We start from the raw sequence: 27,471 nt of genomic DNA, 5'->3' as shown, positions 1-27,471 counted from the left end.
AGGATAGCCTTTATTTGAAATAAGTCTTTTTTTTTTTTTAGCCTTAAAGATGTTTTTTCATCTAGTTTGATCTGCACCATAATATTCCAATTTCTAGCAAACTCTGGAACAGTTAGATTTAGTGAGAATGCAATCCAGTCCAATGACTTATTTGCTCACATATGACTTTAAAGGAATAGTTCACCCCAAAAGACAATTTCCTGATTATTTACTCAACCCATGGCCATCTAAGATGTATATGACTTTCTTTTGATATTGCTTTTGATAAAATATTTCCAGAATTTTCTTGACCTTCGCCATAAGGTAATGGTGCCGGTCGTAGGGCATTTTTGATGGTCCAAAATCCATAACTAGGCAGCTTCAAAGGGCTCCACAAGACCAATCAACAATCCTAGAGATCCTGGTGAGCCTGTCATCTGTATGCAAAATTTAGTACACTGCTGTCGTGTAAACGTACCCTGAAGGCACACTCACACCAAGAATGATAACGTTAATGAAAGATAACTATATTAGCACATAAATTGAGCCAGGATCACCAAGATATCCCGGTTTAATCCCTTATCCTAGTTTTGTGCAATAGGTCAGCTCTGCATTAATGAGAAGGTTTAGTAAGAGAGAGTTTACCTTCTGGATACACGAACGGATAATTTCTAACAATAAATAGAAACAATTACTAATACAGAGCAATCATCATTCGCCACACTTATAAAGAATTATTGCATGTGCGAGCTTCACAACATCCTCACATCATGAGAGAGAGGTTGTGAACGAGCTGGAGCATTTGTAGTTAAAAAGAATTTAATTTTTGTAATAATAATAATAATTTCTGTAAATGACTTATTCATCGGCTGGGGTAATGTGGAGCCTTTTAATGCTGCGTAAATATGGATTTGTCTGTGTTGGACACCATAAATTTTTTTTTGGAATTTTTCATCCAAAACCTTAATTTTTCTTAAGCTGAAAGTCAATATAGTTTAAATGGCCTTGAGGTGAGTAAATAATCAGGACATTTGACTATTCATTTAACAAATTTTGGTCTGTTTTAAAATGTTGGCTTGTGAAAGCGAACTGAACCAAGAAGATAAAGCAACTTTATAGCAATGTAGTTCCTATTTTGGAACACAACAAATAAAAGACAGGTCAGAAAAGTTACTAATATTCTTCAATAATCTGTTTGGTAAAAAGAAAGCACATAATATGAGCTCAATTTAAATTTGTCTACAAAACTACATTGTCTACCTTTTCATTAAAAGGTTTTAGCAACAGAAATTTATACTTGTGTGTATTTATGATGCTTTTATTATATCATGAAATGTGTGTCGTCTCTTTCTCTCTCCTAGGTGTTTGGGGTTGGCGTCCATGGGCGATCAGTCAAGGATGTCCAAAGAAAAGATACCATTCTGATATTTCCCCACATACAAAGCATTAATCTAACACAAACTCAGGTAAGCATAATGCATGTGGTTATACTGTTTGCCCAGTTGTGAGCTTGCATGTGCAGATGTTCTTTTTAGTTTACTATCCTTTGTGCTGGATGACATATGAGGTCCAGTGACAGCTGAGTGCTTCTGTCTCCTATTACTGTCATAGCCATTAACACACACACACACACACACACACATATTCAGGTCATCGTACATGGAAAAAAGCCTAAACAGCAGAGACAGCTAGGCAAACCCACTTGACTGCAGTTTCTCTCGTGTTGATATTTTTTTATAGTTAGCACTGAAAGCAAAAATGACTGCATATGGGGCCGTTCACACTGAACACGTTTGCTTTCTACTGTGGTGCTTTTCCATTCTTTTTGTCTGTAAACATTCATTTGACTTTTGCATTTGCATCTTTTGCAGCATCTTGTGCATGACATGGTGTTCTAAACATGCATTGCTCAAGTTAAGAATTATTTTAGAACTTTTAATAAACAATAATAATGAATATAAAAATCTTGCAAGATAGATGTTACATTCCAAGACAATAGTGTATGAGTTGGGTTTGGCAATTATTTTATTTGTATTAAATGCATTTAATATTGGATAAACATAATACTTTATACTTTTATACAAAAGTATAAAGTATATTTTATACAACAGCAGATACATTTACCCCAGGACTGTCAAAACTTGCAACACTAACTCGTGCTCAGGTGTCTAAAAATATAGTAATTGCTGCATTGTTGATTTATGTCAGATGTTTTTTCTAAATCACTATTTAACATGCATCACAAGACCACTGTATGTTTCTTCTCAGTGTGTTTTATCGCGTATAGGTGTTCTACTGGGTCTTGGCTTTCATAAACAAGTTTATATATAGACATACTCCTGTTGTAGCAGCCATGTTTAATTTGAGCTGTGGATGAAGCCACTGCAGTGTCTCATACTGAATGACAACTGAATATAAGTTGTTATTCCTCTTGAGATCCAGCTGACTTATCTGGTGGGCAAAAAATTACCCCCATTCTTTACTTGAAAACTTTTGATACTGGGGACAAACCTGTATCCGCACACTTCCCTTGAATAATTCCAGGCTTAATGTGATCATGTGTAGCGCAACTCTAGCGGTTAATTCTACCTGATTAGATAAAAGTAATTGACCAGATTATTGACAAGATACATTCTTAAGGAGCGATGATGTAAACCTGCTGTTCACTTGTAATTGTAATTTAAGTGTCAATATACTCAAGTATGTGTTGAATTTACCAGCTCAAAACAACTTGATAACAGTAGGGTGTTTCACCGATCGACAACTTCTGAAATCTTGACTCCCCTGGAAGAGACATGCTCAATTAAACCGGTTCCTCTGACATTTCACAGCATTTTGCTGTCATATTGTAGTGCCATGATATTTCACCATGGGCAATCAGTGTCTTGCTGTAGTGTTTGTAAAAATGTGCATATTTCCCTTTTTACAGGGATAAGCCCCTTCAAGCTACCTGCTGTTAAAATAGTTTGCTGTGTCACCATTTATTTGCTCTCATGTCTTTCTAAACTCGTACGGATTTCTTTCTTCCATGTGACACAAAAGAAGAATCTCCAAGGTTCTCAATTCCATACAGTAAAAGTAATGATGATTGGTGGAGGCTGATATATTAAAAAATGACAACACGCACAAAAATGAAAATAAAACTTTTTATAGAATATCATCATCTCAGGCTTACCTGTTCTTTACCAATCTCATTTGTTTATGAAGATGCAGTGTGACCGGTTGGTGGTTCTCGTGTAACCAGCGCAACATATTTGAATATGCAACTGCACAAATTAGATTTTCAGCTAATAATGGCTTAAATTTCAGTCTTCAGAAGACTTGAAATTTGAAATAGACTACCTTCTTCTACTTCATCTATTTTCATTATATGTATTAAGAGTTAAAAAATGGCCTGAATCATCTTTTGTGAAGGTTCATCTTTTGTGCTATATTGTTTTGGTATGGCATGATGGTGAGTAAATGACAATTAAATCTTTTTGGTGATTGGTTTAATGTTCATGGATGTGGTCACATACACCTCCCACATTCAAATCCCTTAAAACTGAAATCACTTAAATTTTAATAATACTGAAAAACCGTTTAAAAAAAATGTGATGGTAATCCATTAGCTTTAGAATGTATACTCAGTAACATTTGGTAGGCAATGACTACCTTACTTTTAATGAGGCCTGTCTCATTATTGACTGATGGTCTTGAATGTATTGAATTATTCTTGTTGCCTGAAGAGGTGGAGGAAGTGAAAGTTAAGAGTCTTTAATGGAGGAGACGCAAAAAAATGAACAAAAAAGCTGCACTGGGCCCCCAAAGATATATTCAGTTCCTTATTTAGAATCATTTACATTTGAAGAAAATATCTTTGTTCACTATGGAAACTGCCACACAAATTGTGTATTGTGCAACTATGGAACTATGCTTGTCATATAATATATCTTAAGTTGCTACAGATGGAAGTTTCTTCTAAATAATGTAAATGACTATTTATTCTGAAAATATAAATTCTGCGGTTATTTAATTTATTCTAAAAAGAGCTTCTGAACTGATGGGTTTTAATGTTCTTTTTTTTCCTGCAGGAAGATGCTTCTAATATAACTATTTTAGGTCTGCTGCTTGACTGCAGTTTACCAAAAAAGTTCTACAATCAGCCCCAGGTATGAATGTTACGTTTACTAACACTTTAAATATTTTGTAACTCTTACTGAGAGGTATGTCATTACATGATTTGAACTTGATCTTTCAGCTAAGTGTTAGGCTTATTTCTTGACTGTACACTGTTAATGTGTGAATCCCAGTTTCAGGGAGTGTTTCAATGCCTGGATGAATATTAGGTGCGACAAAACATGTGCTGATACGTCTGTTCGGACTGACTCAATGGCTTCAATGCAAACATTTTCATGGAGAGGTGTTCTAATTTCTGCAAAGCAAACTGGCCAACCAATAAGATTTGTGCATTTCGTCACATGCTCAGAGCCACTGCTGTTACGTAAAACTTTGAGCTCACAGACAGACTATTTTACTAAGCTTTAGTGAATTACAAACAGAATCAGGAACCGAATGCAAATCACCTTTCTAGCTCCTTTGTTGGTAGCATACAACCAACAAAATATCCAGGAACTAACAAAAGCTCAGGTCCGATTGTTATCCTCCATCGTTGTTGCTGTTGTATCAAGGCCAGAATAAATGCATTTTAATTTTTTTAATTTTAGCATAACTGTGTTGTACACAGCAACACCGTGAGTTTACCATTGTAAGTTTGAATGCAGGAGGAAAAAGTTCTGGAAGCACACGGCAGAATACATTTCATTAAGGTGTCGATAGAGCCTTTAACAGCAATCCATCCAAAGAAAACGTTCACACCGAAATATAATATGGTTTAATGATGCTTACACCTAAAATCATGTAGTTTAGGAGATGGAGATGACAGCTTTAGTTGCCTCGGTTTGCAAGTTATCTGGTGAGTGAATGCTCGGACAGGGCAGGTCTTGTTTAGTTGGAACGCTTCGCATTCCTGTAATTTTGTGTTGACGAGTGTGTAGCATGTTGATGAAATATGCGCCTATAGCCTTTCCATTTCACTCTCTTTGCTCACAGGGTTGGTGTTTAGTATCTGAAGAGGGCAGAATTGCACTTCAGATCAGTCTTTCTGAAAGAGGGGAAAGGCCAACCTATCTGGACAAACTCAAGCCATATGTGCTGGAGAATATTGTGGTGCTGCTGGTCCTCCCATCACCAGAAGATGCTGTCTGTATGTCAATTTGTACTTTTATACATATATATTTTTTTTAATTTTCCATTTGACGCTTTTGCATTCCAAACCCATATTTGTTGTCTGCTGCAGACACTTGAAGTGCTTAACATTATTTTTGACATATACAGGTCCTTCTCAAAAAAATAGCATATTGTGATAAAGTTCATTATTTTCCATAATGTAATGATAAAAAATAAACTTACTTATATTTTAGATTCATTGCACTCCAACTGAAATATTTCAGGTCTTTTATTGTTTTAATACTGATGATTTTGGCATACAGCTCATGAAAACCCAAAATTCCTACCTCAAAAAACTAGCATATCATGAAAATTTTCTCTGAACGAGCTATTAACCTAATCATCTGAATACACTAATTAACTCTAAACACCTGCAAAAGATTCCTGAGGCTTTTAAAACCTAGCCTGGTTCATTACTCAAAACCGCAATCATGGGTAAGACTGCCGACCTGACTGCTGTCCAGAAGGCCATCATTGACACCCTCAAGCGAGAGGGTAAGACACAGAAAGAAATTTCTGAACGAATAGGCTGTTCCCAGAGTGCTGTATCAAGGCACCTCAGTGGGAAGGAAAAAGTGTGGCAAAAAAACGCTGCACAACGAGAAGAGGTGACCGGACCCTGAGGAAGATTGTGGAGAAGGACCGATTCCAGACCTTGGGGGACCTGCGGAAGCAGTGGACTGAGTCTGGAGTAGAAACATCCAGAGCCACCGTGCACAGGCGTGTGCAGGAAATGGGCTACAGGTGCCGCATTCCCCAGGGCAAGCCACTTTGGGCTACAGAGAAGCAGCACTGGACAGTTGCTCAGTGGTCCTTTTTTTGGATGAAAGCAAATTTTGCATGTCATTCGGAAATCAAGGTGCCAGAGTCTGGAGGAAGACTAGGGAGAAGGAAATGCCAAAATGCCTGAACTCCAGTGTCAAGTACCCACAGTCAGTGATGGTCTGGGGTGCCATGTCAGCTGCTGGTGTTGGTCCACTGTGTTTTATCAAGGGCAGGGTCAATGCAACTAGCTATCAGGAGATTTTGGAGCACTTCATGCTTCCATCTGCTGAAAAGCTTTATGGAGATGAAGATTTTATTTTTCAGCACGACCTGGCACCTGCTCACAGTGCCAGAACCACTGGTAAATGGTTTATTGACCATGGTATTACTGTGCTCAATTGGCCTGCCAACTCTCCTGACCTGAACCCCATAAAGAATCTGTGGGATATTGTGAAGAGAAAGTTGAGAGACGCAAGACCCAACACTCTGGATGAGCTTAAGGCCGCTATCGAAGCCTCCTGGGCCTCCATAACACCTCAGCAGTGCCACAGGCTGATCGCCTCCATGCCACGCCGCATTGAAGCAGTCATTTCTGCAAAAGGATTCCCGACCAAGTATTGAGTGCATAACTGAACATAATTATTTGAAGGTTGACTTTTTTGTATTAAAAACCATTTTCTTTTATTGGTCGGATGAAATATGCAAATTTTTTGGGATAGGAATTTTGGGTTTTCATCAGCTGTATGCCAAAATCATCAGTATTAAAACAATAAAAGACCTGAAATATTTCAGTTGGTGTACAATGAATCTAATATATATATGAAAGTTTAATTTGTATCATTACATTATGGAAAATAATGAACTTTATCACAATATGCTAATTTTTTGAGAAGGACCTGTATTTAAAGGTGCACTCACAAGTAAATTGGCTTTTATTTATTTGACTTTATTTTTGACAACTATGAGCATTATTATTATTATTATTATTATTACTATTATTATCATTTGTTATTATTATCATTCCACACCAATAAAATAGATTTTTAATGCTTTTCCACTCACACTCTTTCGTTTAGACTGCTGAATCACACCCGTGGGTTTGTGGGGCCCTAGGCGATATCATAAAAACGCACACAAGGGTGTAAAATGTCATAACATACTTAGAACCACAGCAATACGATTTTTTCTTTTGTGAGAAGGCACACAAATATCACACTACATAACTATGGTGGGTGTAATTGATTAGTTAATACAACAGATTCAATGTAAACAAACAGTTGAGGCTGACATATATGCATCACATTGCTCACCTTTTTATCTCTTTACAGTAAGGCCAGCCAGACAAATGTCATGGAAAAAAACAACAACTACTGTCCGGCTGTACGTTCCTTACATATATTATTGTGTGAGAGAAATATTCACTCCAAAAGTGTGAGGAAATCATGCATTGTTTCCCAAATATTTCAATGCTTGGTCATGTGATCTCATCATGGCCACCCCGAATAAAGTGTAGAATAAAGCTGCTTTTCCCTCTTCCGATGCGATTTTACATTATAAATGTAGTTATCCTACTTAATATTATTTACTACTTAACATCTAAACCTTTTTACTGATTACACCTTTAGCAAGGATCAGTGGCCTTGCTTTACAGCTCCATGTTTGTTGCATTAATGGATGGTGATCTTATTAACCGCTGATCATATTAGATGCTAAACGGCTCACAAGAGACAAGGAGACTGATCTTAAAATGTTCAAGGGGCTGATTTAGGATCAGTTGATGTATGATACTGATGCTTTGTCAATGCAAACACAACTGTCCCTGTTTATATCAGTGTTTTGCCTTACGATTTTTAGTATAATTCATTTAAAGATCAGTATGATTTAAAAATAAATAAATCAATTAATACTATTCAGAAAAAAGATGCATACAAGTGATCAAAAGTGACAGTAATGGCATTTACTATGTTACAAAATATTTCTGTTTTAAATAAATGCTGTGCTTTTTAACTCCCTGTTCATTAAAGAATCCTGACAAAAATGTATCATAGTTTCCAAAAAATATTAAGCAGCACAACATTGATAATAAGTCCTCTTTCTTTAGCACCAAATCAGCATATCAGAATGATTTCTGAATGATAATGTAACACTTTTATGCATTATTGTACTTACCACTAAATGCTTTTTAGTTTACACGCTGTTTTATATAGTAAAATACCACTGAATTATTGAAAATTAATGCACACTCCGAGGGGATAATATGGCTGATTCAAAGCACCTTTACCTTTCTGTCTTGATTTTTTTTAAGGTATTAAAGGGTCTAATGAGTCAGTTTTCCCGTTTATACCACAGATGTGGCAAATTATATCACCTGTGTCCTTGTCATACATTGTATCTCTTCAAAACCATTAACCTTCTTGAACTCTTCAATAAACTATAAGATATGAGCATTAACCTCATTAAATATAGCAATATGTTTTGCTTCCTTAAAATACTCCTTGGATCTGATGCATGATGACATAACTTTAGGAATGAATACATTTAAATAATTTAGAATGATTTTTGAATATTTTTGGGATTAAATAATGAAAAAATAATTGTCAAGAAAAAGTCAGTTCTTAAAAGTGTTGTTTAAGCACAGCTAATAGGACAGAAGGGAACCATAACTTCCTAGATCTTAGCTAGCACCTACTACCTGGATTTGAAACATTTGTTGCCAGCTGCTTAGCCACCACCGCCCAAAAAACAACTTTCCTTGGTATCACAGCGCCACCTTGTGGCTATGCTAATGTATATTCTCTTTTCCAAGTATGAACAGGTATTTCTTATAACTAACTATTTTTAATCCACAGCAGATCCCAGAATAGGAGTGTTCATGTTGAACTCGGGGGATAAAAAGCTCTTTGTTAAGGTATGTGTGCAGAGGATAACATTGTTTTGTTGTGGCTAATTTAGCATATAATCAATCAGATAACATTTATAAACATGTGGATCATGTTGCATGACATGTCTTGTGTCTTTTTAAGGAGATCCAGCTCTTGTCAAGAACAGACAGCAGCGTTGAACTCACTGAAGTGCTTCTCAATCCTTCCTCTACTAACTTTACTCAAGTGGCTTCACTTTTCTGTAGACGTCAGTACTTTACCATCAGCCTAAAATTTGCATGTGTATTCTGGTAGTTCACACTGGACATGCTATGATGTTAGCCATGCTTATTTGCTTGTCTTTTCCTTTTATTTATTTTTTAAAGGCTCTTTGTCAGCTAAAAGTAAAAGGTGTAAAAGTCAGTTCGGGCTGGGGATATTAGCCAACAGAACAGTGAATTTATATCCACTGCTGGAAAGCACACACAGGTAAATATTTCTATATTAACAGCGTATTTGCTGTAAAATAAATGAACGCTTTAATCATTAGCATTATCTAAAGTTGTTATATTATATTATAAAACTAGCACCATATTGTTTTTCTAGTTGTAATGGTTATATTGCATACGTACACTACCATTCAAAAGTTTGGGGTTAGTAAGATTTTTTTATTTATTTATGTTTAATTATTTTATAATTTTATTAATACTTTTATTCTGCAATGATGCATAATGATACACTGCAATGATACATTGATTTACAAGTGACCATAACATCTTTCATAACACTTCTTAACATTGATTAAAAAGTTTATAAATGTTACATGGATACTAAATCAGCATATTATAATGATTTCTGAAGGACCATGTGACACTGAAGACTGGATCATTGATTCTGAATATTCAGCTTTGCCTTCACAGGAATAAATTACATTTTAAAATGGAAATATAAATTGTCATAATATTTCACAATGTTACCGTCTTGACTGTAATTTTGCAGGCTTGGAGAACATAAGAGTAAGACACTTTCAAAAACATTTAAAAGTCTTACCAACCCCAAACGTTTGAATTGTTGTGTACTAAATACTGTGTTCATGCTCTTTGATGCGGTGCTTCTGAAGCTCTAGTCAAGTTTTTTTTTAAAGAGCGGTTTCTCTCTGTGTGTTTCAGATGGTCGGACGCCGAGCTGAGTTCTTTAGTTCAGGTCAGACAGAGGCATAGGGGTTCAGAGCATGTCGAGCTCTGGTTGTCCAACCCCTTCCCCTTCACCTTCAGAATCACTAACATCTCACTTTCCCAACATAAACTCTTTAAGGTAATGCTCACCTGAACACCAGAGACTTAAATGTGCAGTGACCGCATGCCTTTAGAGCAGAATGGATTGCAGGACACTTAGAGACCAAATTGTGTAAGTTCTGCTTATTTTGCTGGGAAATAGAGGGATTGAGAAATTGGTGGCTCAGTGGTACTTATATTCACTTCCAGATATTTGGTTATTGAGGGATATGCAAAGCTAACTGTTTGTGGACAGGTGTTTTTCTCCTACTATCGCCTTGTATTGAACAAGTGCAACTGATCATGTGATCCAAGACTAGTCAAAAAAAGCCCAAGTGGTCAACTAGTGGCAGAACTATAATCAGCTAATTAGTGTAGCATTTAGAATACACATTAAAAGGTCGATTAAACTTACACAGAAATCAAACTCACAAAAATTGGATATGCCAAAAAAAAAAATTGACCTTGCCGTTTTATTAAGATATGCATTTTCCCATCTTATAGATTGTACATGTAAAGTCTCTGGAAGTGAGCCCTGGTAGCTCGGAGCTTATGTCTCTTCAGCTACTCAGCAAATCTTTACCCATCAACCTCAGAACCACAATTACTATGACAACCAGTGTGGGGGTCCCACTGGAGCTTCACCTCCAGACAGATTCTTCTGCCTCAAAGGTAAAGCTTATACTACATCAGCATGAACACACCTAAATAAGAATAAACATGCTTCCAAACAGAGTTAAGGTTATTGCTGTGTTGACAGAAACCTGATGAGGGTTTTGAAAAGAGAATACATGTTTATACTGCATGTTCGCACTTCATATTAACAAATAATCAAAAATCTTTTGCTCCCTTTTGTCTGAATTGATCACTTCCTTTCCTCAGCAGGGAGATGTTATGTTCGAGGCTGCTGTGGAGTGTGAACGGCTCTGTCCTCTTCATATGTCCAGAGCAGGTGAGACAAACACAACCACACATTTTAGCATTTTTCTAAGTAACTAAAATAATTGTAGTTCATGTTTTTGCAAGGATTTAGCTCATAAATCTTCCTCAAAGGGAATTTTACTTCCAGTCAATCATGACAGAAAACTTTTTGTGTGTTTTGGCCGTTCATTTAATGACTACAGCTTTTTGAAGGCCTGAAAAGGCAAGGTTTTGAAAACTGGTTTCAAAGTGTAAGTTTGGAAAACTATGCCTTTACCGTCTCCATGTAAACAACAAAACCCCGATTCTGTGATAACGATTAAGGATTTTGTTAGATATTTATATAATTTTAGACTTGAATAGTAAACATTTTATTTATTATAAAATGCCGATGGACTTTTAAAATTAGGATGCCATATATATCTAGGTTTGCCAAGACTGTGGGAACAGTTACAAAGTAAACAAACAGTTGAGGGGGTACATTTAAGAAAGAAATATTTCGATTTTTTTGTTTGTTTGTTTTAGCTTATTTTAATGCTTACTTTGTGTAGTTTTAGAGTATGTTTACATGACAATGATGTACTAAAAACAGATCACAACACTGTCAAAACATTTATCTGATTTTCATTTTTGGGTCAACTATCCCTGTAAGTCTTAAGACCCTCTTGGAAGGCCCCCTGGTTGAGGACCACTCACTGTTCTAGACTACTTATAGTAACCTTGTCTAATAAATGGATTGAAATTATTGAGAGCAACATACCCACAAAACATGCACAAACTAGTGCTACAGTCTAAAACTATGGAATGTCCTTCTGTGCAGGACGTATCGAGTGGCAGCAATCCCTTCGCCCAGAATCCTCCTCCTCTCTCTGGAGAGTGGACAGCAGCCTGGCCTCTACACTCTGTGGCCATTGGCACTGTAGCAAAGAGCTCTCTTGCAGGTAAACATGCAGTATGTGCTCAAATATAGACAGACCTGTGAAGACGAATACTGTTTATTTAATTTTGCATGTTAAATACACATACTGCTTTAGAAAGTGAATATTTGTATTTGTGTGTGTGTGTGTGTGTGTGTGTGTGTGCGCCTTTCGTTCAGGTGGCCCAGACTTCCTGCAGACCACTCTTCACCCCTGGACTTTGGGCCCACACCTGTCAATGACAGTAAGGTATGCGAAGCACTTAAAATGATCTTTTCATTGAAGTTTTTCTGTGAAACACAAATGTAGTATCTTTTAATAAGAATTTTCAAATGGAAATCAACTTTTGATGCATCACATGCAGTTATTATCGTGTGAACTATGTTTTTAAATCATGAATTCGGTTTTAGAGTGCGTTCACACATTAACAAAAACAAAACATGTAGTCCTGGTCCGCTTAGCGTTCACACTGGCATTTTTAACAGCGAACCAAAGTTACCAAACCAAAGACATGGGGATATGGTCACAACCAGATTGGTTGGCTTTTATGACATATTTCGTGATGGAGCTTGCTTGCCAAACATTCAAAACAATGCTGTGTGCTGGGTTAAACGTGATCATTTTTTGCGCGTGTATATGGTTTTATTTTTAACAGCTAAGAACTCAGAGCTCATAAAATGATAAAAACATTAAAAACAGCACCAAAATTTTCTCCGTCGCAGAAACAAAGATCTGCTGCAAAAGAGACGGCAGTTCTGTCATCTGTATGGGCAACACAGGGCCTTTGATGAGAAGAACCATATGCTATTTGTGTGATTTTTTTTCGAGCATTCTCGAAACAGGTTCGTCGGACCAAATATTGATGAGGCACTTCTCTTCTCATTCTGGATACACCGATCTTTCCGCAAAGTCAAATCAGCTGACTTGTAGCGTCGCATCTTGTGACATTACGTCCTGTTTTTGGTTCGTTTACATGTCTTTGGTCTGTGTTGCGTTCATATATCAATCAAACCACACCAGAGTTTGTTTGGAAGTGGACCAAAAAACATCTTTTTAGCGGTCTCGGTCCGCTTGTTTGGTGCGCACCAGGGTTCAGATGGTAGTGTTCACATGTTCAAATTAAACCACACTAACCGAACAATCGCACCAGGGATCGTTTTAATAGAACCAAACATGACAAGTGTGTACTTGTTAGACCTATTATTTGGACCATAAGATTGTTGCACTTTTTATTTCAGGTGAAGAATTTCACTTTGAAAAACCCCACGGGGTCTGTGGTTTCTGTGGAGATCAGAACCCTCTCCTCATACCCAGTTCCACTTGAAGCCCTCGACATGCTGACCAAATGGTATATACTGTAAACACGCACACTCTTATGGCCTATAGTCAGTTCTGTCAGAAAAGTTAATTACAGTACAATGGCCTTTATATAAAATAAAATATCTAATAACATTATTAACATCTGTTAAAGTCTATAGGCCTTCACATCATGTATGTATATGTTTTAGGTTTAATATTAGCCCGCTGTCCGTGAATATTACTACAACAGAGTTTCTGCTGTTGGCTGCTAACCATAAGGTGAGTTCATGACCTTGGCATTAAGTACTATTTAGTGTACATTGTGTCGTAAACCCTGGTCTTGTGGTAACTCTGGTTATAGTGTACTCATATTTTTTGCAAACAGGAAAGTGAGCGAGGTAGTGTGCTGAGAGTCATCCTTCAGCCGTGGGAGTCAAGGACGGTTTCAGTGGCATACCAACCCACAGAACACAAGCCTGTTACCTCACTGCTCCTGATCAGGTACTTCTCTGGCCCAAATGACTTGTACCTGAGGTATTTTCAGGACTTTGATTTGGTTTACTTATCTCAAATCTGTTTAATGGACTAATTAAAAAAGTTTTGCTTTTGTCAGTGTGTTGCTATGCAAAGGACTGCATGGTTTAAAACAACCTTGAATTATTTGAAAAAAAAAAAAAATTGTGTTTTCCATGCTTGGAAAAGTCAGGGAAAATTATTCATAACTTGATGTTTCCACTTGAGCCTGGTCCAGCGTGGCGCGATTACAAACCATTCTCTCCCCGGAATTCTCTGCACGGTTGTCTAACCTGCTGAATCGTGCTGGTAGAGTCCGTGAAGTGACGTTGCCACGCTACCCGTTTCTCTGTAGCTGGCTAAGTGCTCTATTTGAGTGACGTAAACGCAAATTAATAATAAAATTTAAAGAAATAGCGGATCATCCTCCATTATGTGTCGTTATGTACATCTCATGTCATCAGTAAACCACTGTGTTACCAAGGCAACGACTGACACTTTCGTATTACATTCCAAAGAGCTCCGTTATTAGCCCCACAGTGGAAAGTGAAAAATGAGAACCGTACCAGCTGGATTGGCATGGAATGGAATGTTATGCAATGAGAACCGTTCGGCCTGACAGTGGAAAAACCACTTTGGTCTGAATGTGAATGATCCTAATTTATTTAGCACTTATCCTTCCGGAGCTCCCACGTAGGATTTCAGAATGGTCGCGTTGGTGTCGTTCATTAACATTGGCTTCACTGGTCTCACTCTACTCCTAGGGCTCTCGGCCCCGCCCTGCTTCTCGCCGCAGTGTGGTCACATTTACCGTTGCTCTGTGAAATGTAAGGGTGAAACATTTCCCCATGGAGATTTTTCCACACAAATTCAACAGAAAGCTGTTTGGTTGCATGAATAAATGAACTGCAGCTCAAGCTCCTGCTGCTGCTTTCCATTTGTGACGGATCCAACCATGATATGTGGATAAAAAAAGTCATTCAGAAAAAGAGAAAATAACATGTTCAGATATACTGTGATTTTCCAGAGTAAAATACTGCATTTTAACATAAAAATACTGCATTCTAACGTTAAAATGCATGTTTTTATGTATCTTTCGCACACTATGTTCATCCCAAAAATGAAAATTAGCCGATTATTTACTCACCCTGAAGTCCTCCTAGGTGTATATGACATTCAGATAAATAAATTCAGAGTTATATTAAAAAATGTCCTGGCTCTTCCAAGCTTTATAATGGTAGTGAAAGGTTATTTCTGTTCTGAAGTCCATAAAAGTGCATCTCTCCATCATAAAAGTTAATAAAGGCCTTCTGAAGTTATCCGTGTAAGAAAAGTAATTAGTAATAATATGTAATCTAATTACACTATTGAAGATGTAATTAGTAACTAGTAATTCATTTCTTTTTTTAGAGTAACTTACCCAACACTGGTTTTAAGTCACCTAACCAACGTTTTTGTTCATTTAAAAACAAAAAACAACAACAAAAAAAACATTTGGTCATTAAAATTGTGATTTGAAATTTTCATACAGTTTCATTTGTAGTTTTAGGGACCTGTTACACTATTGACATTTTTTTTTCTTTTTCTTTTAATTTTTTTGCTTGATGTTATCAAACAGTAATTGTAGCTTTATTTGTTCTTTAACAGGAACAATCTGACCGTGTTTGACATGGTTCTGGTTAAAGGATTTGGGGCAAAGGAGCTCCTGAGGGTGGGAGGGAAACTCCCCGGGCCGGCAGCCTCACTGCGCTTCAACGTGCCCCAGTCTAATCTCATGGAGTGCAGAGATGGTGAGACAGTTGAGCTACTCCTAACATGTCCTTTCTGCGTGTTTGGTGAAAAGTACACTAGCGTTGGTACTTAGTGATTGTTTACAAATGAATTGTTCTCTTAAATATTATTATTATTTTTTTGCAATGAATTTAGTGATTTCAATTACATTGAATTACTAAGATATTCTTAAACTTTTTTTGTCTGCCGTACACCTTTTACCTAAATATTTGCTAGCACCCCTGAGAATTAAAGTTAATATTTCAGTCATTTTTCAAAACATTTTCATGATCACAAGTAGCCTAACGTGGTCATTTTCAGTTCTAGTCAGAAAATGAGTCTTATACTGCTCCGTTGGGCTGTGATTATGGGGTGTTTCAACCGAACTAGGAAAGAAATCAATTGGATAAGACCTACAACCAATCAGCGCAACGAAGTGACACATAATATTAGTTGTCAAATGTCAACAGAACTCCGCTGCACTGTGTTGCCAAGTCCGCGTTTTTTTCGTGGGTTGTTTTCCATGTCTGCGGGTTGAAGCGACTATTATGTGATATATAGACCCATGAATGCGAATTTTAGCAGGCAACCTTGCCAAAGTAACACACATTTTACCCCCCAAATGCCATTTTTTTTACTAGGGATACACAGTTACTTACCAACATGATTATCATTTCAGAGAGAAATAGTGAAGGTGAATGCATATACAAACAAGCTCTCCGTTTAGGATATCGAGCAAATATATTCCAAGCCCCTTTGATGACGTGCATGATTACGTTACTGTTGATCATCTGTCCGTCATCGTCTAAAGCCCGTCCTGATGATTTCATTGGTCCGAACAGTTTCTGCGTTCAGCAGAACTTTTTAAAAACTTTGCGAGAAACGCAAAGTTTCTCGAGGGAAACACTAAATATTCTAAATATATTTTTCCTTCCATCTCATATTTTTTTCACCACCAATGTCTCTTTAGGTGAACAGTAGAACTCCATCTGTTTAATCACTGACTGTATATTTAATGACATAATGACTTTTAATGTTAATTACTTGCAGAACCACATATATCTTCTATATTATGGTTATGCATTGCCATAAATGAATGAACAAAATCATGGGTCTTGTAAACAAAAGTCAATGAAATACGCACAATTGAAAGTAGAAAGTAGCTATATGTGTTAAAAGAGAGCTAAATAATAACGAAAGAGGAAATGATACAAAATGCATTAACTGCATTTGTATTCTATTTCTTGTCTTTTCACAGGTTTACGATCAAGTAAGCCTTCGTTTGCCATCCAGAAAAGCTTCAAAGTGGAAAATGCTGGCGAGTTGCCATTGACTGTAGTATCTATGAACATTAATGGATATAAATGTCAGGGTTATGGATTTGAGGTGCAGCACTGCAGAGCCTTCAGAGTGGACTACAACTCATCCTCAGAAATCACCATTGCGTAAGTCTTAGGGTGCTAATGTGAAAATGGAAATGAATGTGAAACTGTTCAGTTTAGAGTGCAGATCTTATGCCGCCCTTGAATGTTTTACAAATAACTTTAGGACAGTAACATTTTGTAGCCTATGTTCTGCGGCTGTTTAGTGCTGTTAGTAGATTTCATACTATCTGGTTGAATTAACGACCGTAAAAATGGTATTCTGATTAAAAAAAAATGTTTTGCAAGCAACCAATTTATTTGGCAATATTACGTTGTTATACCATTTCTGGCAGAGCCACTGCCATTGAATGGGACTGCTAAATTATAGCTTTCTATGGGTATTATATAGATTTCCTTAGGCAGTCTCTTCCGGAGGGAGTCATAAAATATTATAATGTCATAAAATATTATATGCATTTCATAATTTTTTTTAAAATTGAGCGTTATCTCTAGTGAGGCGTGCATTTTTTACATTTCTTTGACTTTGGAATGTAGTCGTCAGATTACTGAAATGAAGCTGCCTTAATGATGAATGCGACCTCCAGATGACACAGCCTTCAAAATGAGACCTAATATTTTATGTATGAAATTTGTAATATACAGTGGCTTTTCTGGCTTCTACTGCATCAACTTTAATTTTTCTTAAGCCCTATTCGGATGGTAAAGATTTCTTCCCGGTGGGCGAGTTGTGATCCTACAAACCTCCTTTCCTCCTTTTAAAGGGAGATATATCGACGAACATTATAGTTAAAATAGTTTTCTGTCATGTATTTTTTCTCAGAATAAAGGATGTAATTTTATTCCACGTGAAAATTAGCGGAAATAAGTTAATACAGTCTCTTATTTACATGAGGAAACATAAAGCTGCTTGGTTATTTTAACATATATATTTGCTGCCTGCCTTAACGGCCCATTTCAAATGTTTGTGCTTTTCTTTTTTTTTCTTTTTTGAGCGGTGATATTGCTCTTGTAAATACTTGCCAGCTTTTCGGTAATAAAAGTCTAGATCTTTAAAAGGCATCCAAATTACAGCGAAGTGCAACCGTACGTCAAAAACACAGTGGTCAAAAAGGAAACAGTGAATTTTAAAGTGATATATTCTTGAAAACTCAGAGATGTGGATTCGGACAGCAATTAAATCACCACAAGACATTGGTGTTTGTCAAAAAATAGTACAGTAATTCAGCTGGGTATTTTTACACCGATGGTGGGAGAAAAACATGGACATTCTGGATTCGGACTGCAAAAAAAAAAACATTGACTAGCCCCTCTAATTGATGAAATTACCTTTTGAGCCCAGGAGAAACAATTACCGTCCCAATAGGGCTTTAGTGATATTTATGATTTTGTTTTTTGCAAATGTTTTATGCAATATTTCAATTGGATGAAAATATAGCTAGTCTCATATCTTCCATGTACCTGCATTCAAATCAAAAGTGATCTTTGTGATATCTTGTATAATGCTACGTGAGAAGCTGTCTGTGAGTTGTATTAAAAATACAGGGAATAGTTGAAATTGTATGATTTCGATCCAAAGTACTTGACTGATCAGAGACAACGTGATGGCCCCAAAGCCCATTTTAGGTTGCTCTTTTTTTGTGCTAATTTCTAATTACTTATTGCCTTATGTGTTTCGGTGATCTAAAGTTAATAAACATTTTTAATTGTTTTGTAGCATCTAATGATTAATTTTCATAATTGAAGATAATGAATTTTAATTAATATTCAGTTAGACTTTCTTTTTTTTTGTCATTCGCCACTTATTTTACTTTTCTTTGTTTTCCTGCTTGTTTTTAAAAGGGATATTTCAACCCCAAAATAAAAATTTGGTCATGATGTCCTCACCCTCATGTCATCTCAAACCTGCATTTCGTTCTCGATAACCAAACCGTTTACGTTCACATTGAATTTCATTGTATTTTTTTGTCCATACAATGGAAGTCAATGGGTACCAAAACTGTTTGCTTATCAGCATTCTTCAAAATACCTTATTTTATGTCCCACAGAAGAAAGAAAGTCATACAGGTTTTGAACAACTTAAGGGTGAGTAAATGATGACAGAATTGTAATTTTTTGGGTGGACTATCCCTTTAATCTCTCTGTCTATTTTTATATAGTTTTGTATTGAGTAGTACAGAAATTATGTATATTTGTAGACCATCCTGGAAGCTAGACTAATAAGGTCTGTGACCTAACAAAATCTTAGGACTGTTATACATTTGTTTTTTGTGATAATCTACACAAACCCAACTTTTATGAATTCAGAAGTCAAAAGCTAAACGTGGGCTATAAATGAACTACACTGTGGTCACATGACTTCAACTTCACTAAGCTTCTGACAACTCTTACAGTTTTGGTTTAAAAACATTTTCCCTGAAAGTTTTAAGAGTTATAATAGTTTGCAAGAGCTTGATTTATAAACCCAATGAGGCTCAGTAGATGAGTTTACTTGTTCGGCTGATGAACAAGAAGGTATTACAGATGTATTTTATATCACATAAACGAAAATGAAAATATTTTGAGCTTGTGTTTAACGCCTTATTTCAGACAATTAACTAAAACCTATTAACCTTCAGGACAAAGAAACCCGAAATGCTAAAAGGCTAACTCGGTTCTGGGTTTTGCCCTACAAAAATGTTATCCCTGCACCCCTCCGTATAACCCATCATCCTATTTTCTAAAACTTTTTTTTTCTCCCCATCTCAACCATTCTCTCTGTATCTCTCTAGATTTACTCCAGACTTCACGTCTTCGTGGGTGATCAGAGACTTGACTCTGGTAACAGAGCGTGGCTCCATTTTCCACTTCACCCTCAATGTGACTCTGCCTCACCACATGCTGCCCCTGTGCGCTCAGGTGGTACCAGGACCCAGCTGGGAGGAGTCCTTCTGGGCCATCACACTCGTCCTGACCTGGTTAGCAGCCCATATACAATCTTAAACTACATGAAATGCTGCCCTGTGCATGCAACCTGAAATGGATTCTATGTATTAATATCAATCCTGTTCTCTCTGCAGTTCCTCTCTAGCTGGTGTGTGTCTGATGGCTTTCCATCAAGCTCAGCACATTCTGAGTGACTTCTCCGCGCCAAGTCCGCGTAGCAATCACAACTCTGTACCTCGTGAAAATAGCAGTGTCAACCACAGCTCCTCAAATGGTATCAAGTGAGTCACAATCAACCTTTGTTATCAGGGCTGCACAAATAATCCAAATAAAATGGGAATCTCACACACAATAAAATGTTTTACAGCGATTTGGTTTACAGTCAGTGCTACTCTACACAAACTCAAGTGCTCTGAGTTATTGCTCTCTTTATATAATAAAAATATAGAATAAATTATATATATATATATATATATATATATATATATATATATATATATATATATATATATATATATATATGCATAATTATTATAAACCACTAAAATTGTAAAATAAAGATTAGTATTACTTACATTTTATTGTATAAACCTTATTATTCTTGTTATTATTATTTAAAAAGGCTTTTATTGTTATTTAAAGAGGTGTTGCTTTTTTTGGTTGTGATTTTTGCATATAATATTTCTGTGTTTTTTGTCTCTTTCTTTATTTACCTGGAAATACAAGCAGCAGTATGTGATGTTACGAGGATCATATCACAGTTCAAATTACAATTGATTCATGTTCTTGTTAGCTGTTCAATATAGTTATAATTTCAATATAGTTATAATTTTGTGCGTTGGAGACATTTTTAAATTGTTTGTTTGTTTATTTGTTTAGTAGAGGAAAAGGCAGCTGTAAGACCTACACTGACACAAGCCACCCCTCTGACAAAGGCAAAGGGAGGGGATCTCCAGCTGTGGCCAATGGGACGGTTCGGTCACAGTCCTCATCCAAGAAAAGTTCTGGAGGTTCTTCCCAACCTCCAAAGAAGCAGACTAAGGTGTCGTTCCTCTACAGTAGATATAAAAATAGCACTGCAACAGCAGCTGCTAGTGTTTCTGCTACCTCGGACTTTTGCAACCATTCAGCCGATGAAGATAGAGATCTCACCTTTGAATCAGACCCAGAAATTTGTAATAACAACAACAATAATAATGATATATTAGACGAAACCCTTCTCCCTGCTGAGAAGAAAAAGCACTTTAGAGAATCGATGGATGACAAAGCTTTGCCAGCTGATATGTTTCCTATGGAAACACTTCCTGGATTACCTGAAAACGTCACAGATGAAGTGATGGAAAACGAAGAGTGTAAAAGAAAAATCTATGCTGAAAAAAGCATTCATGTAGATGAAGAGGTAAGAGCCATAATACAGCATAAGAGCATCACCTTTCACTTTTACCCTGCTAAACATTTTACAAATCATTGTTTACATTTTAACAAAAGGTTCTCAGTATTGCATGATTTTATTTTTTATATATATATATATATATATATATATATATATAAACCTCACTATGAAAAATGAATCATTTGTTCCCCTCCCTTAGAAGATAGAAAGAGGCGGCAGTCAGAAGAAAAGACCGGAGAAAGATGCAGAACTTGGAGTGTCTGCCACCAACACCAAAGCAAAGAAAAACACTGGCAGGAGTCGCAGAAAGGCAGCTGAGCTTATTCCTGGGTATGTGTCTGCGATGAAACGATGAAAATGTTGTTCTGCACAGATGAGCTTTAAATCTTGACAGCAGATTTAAAATCATGATTCACTGGATTCATGATTCAACATATCAACATAACAAAGTTTTCCCCCTACACGAAAGAACATTGGCACACTCTTTTCCTTCATTATAAACACACCACATTAAAACATCATGATTCAATGGATTTTTATCATTTTAAATCAGTTCTTGACTGCAACAAGACACTTTACAATTACGGTAAGTTATATTTATTAAAATGCAAAATACTGCTATATCCCTTATTAGTCTTAGTTTATGTTAATTTCAGAATTTACAAAACTATTATTAAAAACAATTGCTTCATAAAAGTTGCATCTGTTCATCATTAGTTCATGTCCGGTTAGGTTGATTAACTAATGTTAACAGCTTTATTTTTTAATAACTAATGTTAAAAAAGATTAATGAATACTTAACAACTGTATTTCTCATTGTACGTTAATTTTAATTAACTTTAACTAAAGGGACCTTATTTTAAGTGCTACTAAATTATGTATTGAAACACGAGAATTAAAACATTTAAAATTACCAAAATCAAAAAATAAGATAAAGAACCACATCAAAATATTATAGCGTTCTCTTTATTTGTAAACATATTTTATGTCATGAGAACTATATTTATCAGAAGAAACTTTTAAGGACTTGTAAGATGGATCCGGAAATATTTCCAATGTTTATTACCAGTACACTTTAACAAATATATTTAAATAAACTTAAATAAAACACATTAGATATTAATAAGATGTCACTATTACTTCTACTGTATTTGTTTATGGTGGGATATTTATTTTCTTGAATTCTGGCAATCCAACAGACTTCCTGAAAACAGTGTTGTCATGGTAACAGAGAGTGAGAGAGAACCTCCACGCAATACTGCTAGAACCCGAAACATGAAACCTGATCTACCTAAAATAGGAGTCAACCCAGAGAGCCCTCTCAAGCACAGTGGTGAGGAAGTGATGTACAGCAGTTCCTTTCTCATTTCTGGATGTGTGCATGATCCTAATGTTACTATGCTTGTTGAAGACAACCTGAAATGATTTCAAATGATTAAAAGTTTTGTAAATGTTTTTTAAAAGAAGTCACTTATGCTCACCCAGGCTGAATTTATTTGACAAAAAATACAGTAAAATTGTGAAATATCATTGCAATTTAAAAGAACTGTTTTCTATTTTCATATACTTCAAACTGTAATGTATTCCTGTGATGGCAAAGCTACATTTTCAGCATCATTAGTCCTGTGTGTGTGTGTGTGTGTGTGTGTGTGTGTGTGTTAACAGACCTGAGGTAACTCTCCACATCAGTTTTGTTAATCAGTTTCTTTTTACACAAAAGCAGGCACATGTTTAGTCAGACCGAGGCGCAAGTGTCCAGAGCGTCGTCTGCAGTGGGAGTCGGGTTCTGATTCCAGCAGTTCATCAGGCAGTGTGAGAGCCAGCCGAGGCTCCTGGGGTAGCTGGAGCAGTGCCAGCAGCATAGAGGGAGAAAGAGACCCCAACAGACACCCCTGCAGAAGTAAGAGATCACACACATGCACTTACCACAAACTTTTGTGTAGTCACGAAAAATGTGTGGTCACGTCATTTCAAATTTCAACTTGTAAAATGTGTTTGTCCTCGTAGGGCTTGTAAGATGAGAATTTTCTTGAGAGGTCCTACTTGTACCACGTGACTGCTGTAGATTAATTTAGCCTAGACTAGAGCCTACAGGCCTACCTGCCTGTGTATTACATAATAATCTAAAAGAAAGTTTATATCATATTTTCTGGCTAGTTCTATAGTTCTTTATAATACGCCATACTTTCACCCAAGCTGAATAATTAAAAACAAGTTTAAATGGGTTAATCTTGTAGAAATATTTGTGATTCTTCATTTTCTTTTCCGACATACCCCAGTTCTTTTTATAACACACTAGACATGCATATTCCGTGCATTTTGAGCACTTTTTGTGGGAAATGAAAGTAATTTATACAGCAATACTGGAAATTCTAACTCCGATACAATACTTTGACAAATGTCGATATTTGAGGCAAAACAAGGCAGGTGAATGAGGAATAGATATAACTGATATTCCCATTCTTCCCCAGTTGATTGATTGCATTTCTGAAATGTTATGTTTTAATATGCAAATGAGGCCTTAACTAATTAAATGTGCACTCATTTGCATATATATCCAGTAGTAAAAATTTAAACAGTGGCTAAAGCCAGGCTCAAAATTATTTTCATTTTGTTGACATTGCAAATGTCATATAAAGTCAGGTGAATGATATATGAACCAACACTGAGAGCTCTCAGAGCTCTGTTCTTCATTTTGTTTTCTGACATACTCAGTTCTTCTTGTCATAACACACTAGACATGCTTATTTTGTGCACACATTTTGTGGGAAATCATATTTGTTTAGCTTTCACATGAATTGAGCGTCAGCAGCGCAGCACAAATAGACTGCGCCGCGACACTCCTGCTCGATGCTCACATGATGATCCTGGTCCTGTTGTGATTGCACTCAGCGTTTAACGTGCACACTGAAAAATATTTCTGTTAATAGTGGTGCCATAGAAAGGCATAATTCTCAGTCCGAGGATGTGAACAACTCTGAATAGAGCGTCATGTATTTCTTGAGCCTACAGTAATTACGACATGGTGTGAATGCTGCATGAGCAGCTGAAGGGGAATTGTTATGAATGACATTTTAATCCAAATTGTTTGTTTTTTTAGGAGACAACATCCAGTACAACCCATATCCAAAAGATCGGGAATGTTACCTGAACTATACCTACAAAACCCAAAGGTTAAATGACTAATAATAGTTTTTTTTACTTAAGTGATTAAGGAAAAACTAAAAGTGATTGACAATCTATTTACACATTTGTCCACAGCATGAACAATCTATATGTCAGGGAACCATGCCAAAGCCCAGAAGTCTGTCCTGACCCAGTACTCCCTCACAGCTTCGCTGATGTAGCTGCAGGTGTGGACAAGAACATCGGTGAGGGACATTCATAGAGAGGATCATTCCGGTTAAGTGTATGATCTTACATTTTATTTATATGATTTTGCATTTTGGTTCCCACAGATGTAATTGGCTCTAATATGATTGAAGAGACGTGGTCAGCTGCCTCCGTTCCCCTGACCAATGGATTCAGGTACAACATGACCGAATCCCTTCCATTTGTCCCTCAGAGTCCCTCATCAGGATATGACGGGTATGCCTCAGGCTTTTAGTCCTTTTGTATTTTATTTTTTACTTCATTCATGTCCATCCACTGACAAAATCAAATGCTAATTTATCGATATAATAAAGCTTCCCGTGGAACAACATGAACAGCCAGTGTACCAGTCAGTATCCCTATAGTGATCAGACGAACTACATGCCAACAGGTGAGGGGTTTTCTGACACCTATGAGAAATTTCTCACAGTTGTGCGTAATTACAGAAGGATGAGTGACGGATTTTCTTTGCTTTGTCCGTGAAGGTAACGGCAATTACCAAAATGCATTCCCATGCCATGAAAGCCAAACTATGACCCAAAGCCATCAGCCAGTCTGGGGAGATAATGCCAATCATGACATGAACTCCACATGGGACACTGGCAGTTGTGTGGGCAGCAAGGTGAGATTTACACAAGTGTTCGTTTTTGTCAAGCACATTCAAAAAAATAATCTATACCGCAGTAGTGTTGTCACGATACTGACATTTCTAACTTCGATACAATACTTTAAATATATTGATATTTGAGGCAAAACAACCCAGGTGAATAAGGAAAAGCGTAACCGATATACACAGATTTCCCTAGTTGATTGATTACAATACTGAAATATTATGATTTCATATGCAAATTAGGCCTTAACTAATTAAAAATGCACTAATTTACATGCATTTTCAGAATAGAAATCCAAACTAAATTGCTAAATCCAGGTTTAAAAGCCAGGCTTCATTTCACTTTGTTGACATGTTTTAAATGTCGTATAAAGTCAGGCAAGGGATATATGAACAAACCGCTGTAAAAATGTTCAGAATATAGATAGCAATAAACCTGTAACTTTTGTTGCAAGTGCTACCGCAGTGGAGATTTCCGACTCGGTGCCTAAAAAAATGCAAATAGATAAAGTGCAATAAAATAAATGTTTAAACGGTATTTTGAATGTTTTCTTTCCACCAGTCTGAAACAATATGAAAAGCCAAGTAGGCCAAAATCTCAACAAAAAAAAAAGTTTTTGCCTGTAATTTCTTGTCTTAATACCATTTTCGGTATTCAGCCATTACCATTTATGATAAATTCAGCTTTGATCACAGAAATAAATTGCACTTTATAATATATTAAAGAGAACAGCTGATTTACATCCGAATAATATTTCACTGTATTACGTTTTTTACTGCATTTTTTATTAAATAAATGCAGCATATATATATATATATATAATAAAATATGTTTGTTTTTTTTACGTTGCATAAAATCTATGGAGACTTAATGCACAAGTGTTTGAAGTACATAAACCAATAATAAATTAGGCATAAAATATAGGAGAAAAATATTATAGATATTACTGGTTTATTGATCAGCAGTGTATTTGATATCTTACCAAATTAAAAGCAAGAGATGCAATAAATTATATCGGTCAAAAAAAACGGTATTATGACATTTCTGTCACTTCAGGCTAAGCCCCTGTCAAAGAACCTTATTGAGTTCAAATTTACACACTGCATTGTCAGAGAGAGAGAGAGAGAGAGAGAGAGAGAGAGGAGAGCGGAGAGCGGAGAGCGTGCAGCTGCTAACAGTTTATCAAAAGGCAGTTGAGCTGCAAAGTTGTAAGAGAGTCTCATGTTAACATTTAAACTAGAACATGACACTTTATCTCTTAACATGCAGCTCAACCACCTTTTGATACATGTGACTTGTGGTCTGTGTGGGGCCTAATGACACTTGACTGTAACAAGCACTGTCCTTCAGATGAGACGTCAAACCTAGGTCCTGACTCTCTGTCTGTCATTAAAAATCCCATGGCACTTCTCGTAAAGAGTAGGGGTGTAACCCCGGCATCCAGGCCAAATTCTCTCAGTTGGTCCTTACTAATCATGACCTCCTAATAACCCCCATCCTTTGAATTGGCTCGATCCCTCTCTCTCCTCTCCATCTATAGCTGTCCACCTATATCATTCATGTGGATGCTGCACACAATTTTACATGATTGTAAAACACTGTGTACAGTATTACATAGTAAATGTACTATAAAAAATAGCTCTACATTCATTTAATTATTCATTCATTTCTCAAAGGCTTGCAATTTCCCCTTATCTTTCTTCTCCAGCCATACTTTTCAGGAACCAGAAGTCTGTCACCCATGTCAAGTCTATTTGGCTCTATCTGGACACCTCAAAGCGAGCCTTACCAGAACCACTTTCACCCAGAGCGCTCCGCTCCTGTCTCGCCCCACTCACCCATCTCACCCGTCGCACCCGTTGCACCCGTTGCACCCGTCGCACCCTTCAACCGTGAACCAGGTGGTGCCTGCCCGGGAAAACAGTACTCCAGCTTCAATCCCTTTGGACCACACATGAATTTGGACATATGGAACTCCTCTTCAAACCGGAGCTCCAACTCTCAGCTCTCCAACGATTCAGGCTACTGTGGGGATATGTGAGGAAACGGTGCTTTTGAATAAAGAGGAAAAAAAGAATGTGCTTTTATCTCTAATGGGGGAAAATGTGAATATTCTTCTTTCTTTTATGTTTGTTGTTGTGGTAAGGTTCAGCATTTTGTTGTATATTTTTCTAGATGTTTTGCAAGTTTGACCATTGAAAATAAAAAAAAAAGTTTTGTA

At 36.6% G+C, this 27,471-nt stretch overlaps 1 protein-coding gene across 4 annotated transcripts in view; it reads left to right on the top strand.

Moving 5' to 3' along the window:
* The window catches only part of tmem131l (transmembrane 131 like), a 69,700-nt gene extending 42,229 nt beyond the window's left edge, over positions 1 to 27,471 (top strand). Inside the window, exons 7-34 of one of the 4 annotated variants that reach the window (XM_067441662.1) lie at positions 1,341 to 1,445; positions 4,053 to 4,130; positions 5,071 to 5,224; positions 8,862 to 8,920; positions 9,036 to 9,141; positions 9,260 to 9,362; positions 10,043 to 10,187; positions 10,652 to 10,819; positions 11,030 to 11,099; positions 11,889 to 12,009; positions 12,165 to 12,234; positions 13,224 to 13,333; positions 13,494 to 13,563; positions 13,670 to 13,785; positions 15,445 to 15,587; positions 16,826 to 17,012; positions 19,721 to 19,906; positions 20,009 to 20,155; positions 20,754 to 21,273; positions 21,467 to 21,597; positions 22,467 to 22,600; positions 22,991 to 23,167; positions 24,368 to 24,440; positions 24,529 to 24,638; positions 24,726 to 24,855; positions 24,954 to 25,030; positions 25,125 to 25,261; positions 26,959 to 27,471. In XM_067441662.1, coding sequence (XP_067297763.1) covers positions 1,341 to 1,445; positions 4,053 to 4,130; positions 5,071 to 5,224; positions 8,862 to 8,920; positions 9,036 to 9,141; positions 9,260 to 9,362; positions 10,043 to 10,187; positions 10,652 to 10,819; positions 11,030 to 11,099; positions 11,889 to 12,009; positions 12,165 to 12,234; positions 13,224 to 13,333; positions 13,494 to 13,563; positions 13,670 to 13,785; positions 15,445 to 15,587; positions 16,826 to 17,012; positions 19,721 to 19,906; positions 20,009 to 20,155; positions 20,754 to 21,273; positions 21,467 to 21,597; positions 22,467 to 22,600; positions 22,991 to 23,167; positions 24,368 to 24,440; positions 24,529 to 24,638; positions 24,726 to 24,855; positions 24,954 to 25,030; positions 25,125 to 25,261; positions 26,959 to 27,291 — 3,960 coding nt within the window. In that variant the 3' untranslated portion in view covers positions 27,292 to 27,471. Of the gene's footprint in view, positions 1 to 1,340; positions 1,446 to 4,052; positions 4,131 to 5,070; positions 5,225 to 8,861; positions 8,921 to 9,035; positions 9,142 to 9,259; positions 9,363 to 10,042; positions 10,188 to 10,651; positions 10,820 to 11,029; positions 11,100 to 11,888; positions 12,010 to 12,164; positions 12,235 to 13,223; positions 13,334 to 13,493; positions 13,564 to 13,669; positions 13,786 to 15,444; positions 15,588 to 16,825; positions 17,013 to 19,720; positions 19,907 to 20,008; positions 20,156 to 20,753; positions 21,274 to 21,466; positions 21,598 to 22,466; positions 22,601 to 22,987; positions 23,168 to 24,367; positions 24,441 to 24,528; positions 24,639 to 24,725; positions 24,856 to 24,953; positions 25,031 to 25,124; positions 25,262 to 26,958 lie in introns of all 4 variants that reach the window. The other 3 variants (XM_067441660.1, XM_067441661.1, XM_067441659.1) reach the window with 3 other exon arrangements.

Source organism: Pseudorasbora parva, chromosome 4, assembly GCF_024679245.1.
Source record: "Pseudorasbora parva isolate DD20220531a chromosome 4, ASM2467924v1, whole genome shotgun sequence".
Classification (NCBI taxonomy): domain Eukaryota; kingdom Metazoa; phylum Chordata; class Actinopteri; order Cypriniformes; family Gobionidae; genus Pseudorasbora; species Pseudorasbora parva.
The sequence above is the reverse complement of the archived record's forward strand: the minus strand, read 5'-3'. Positions and strand labels throughout refer to the sequence as shown.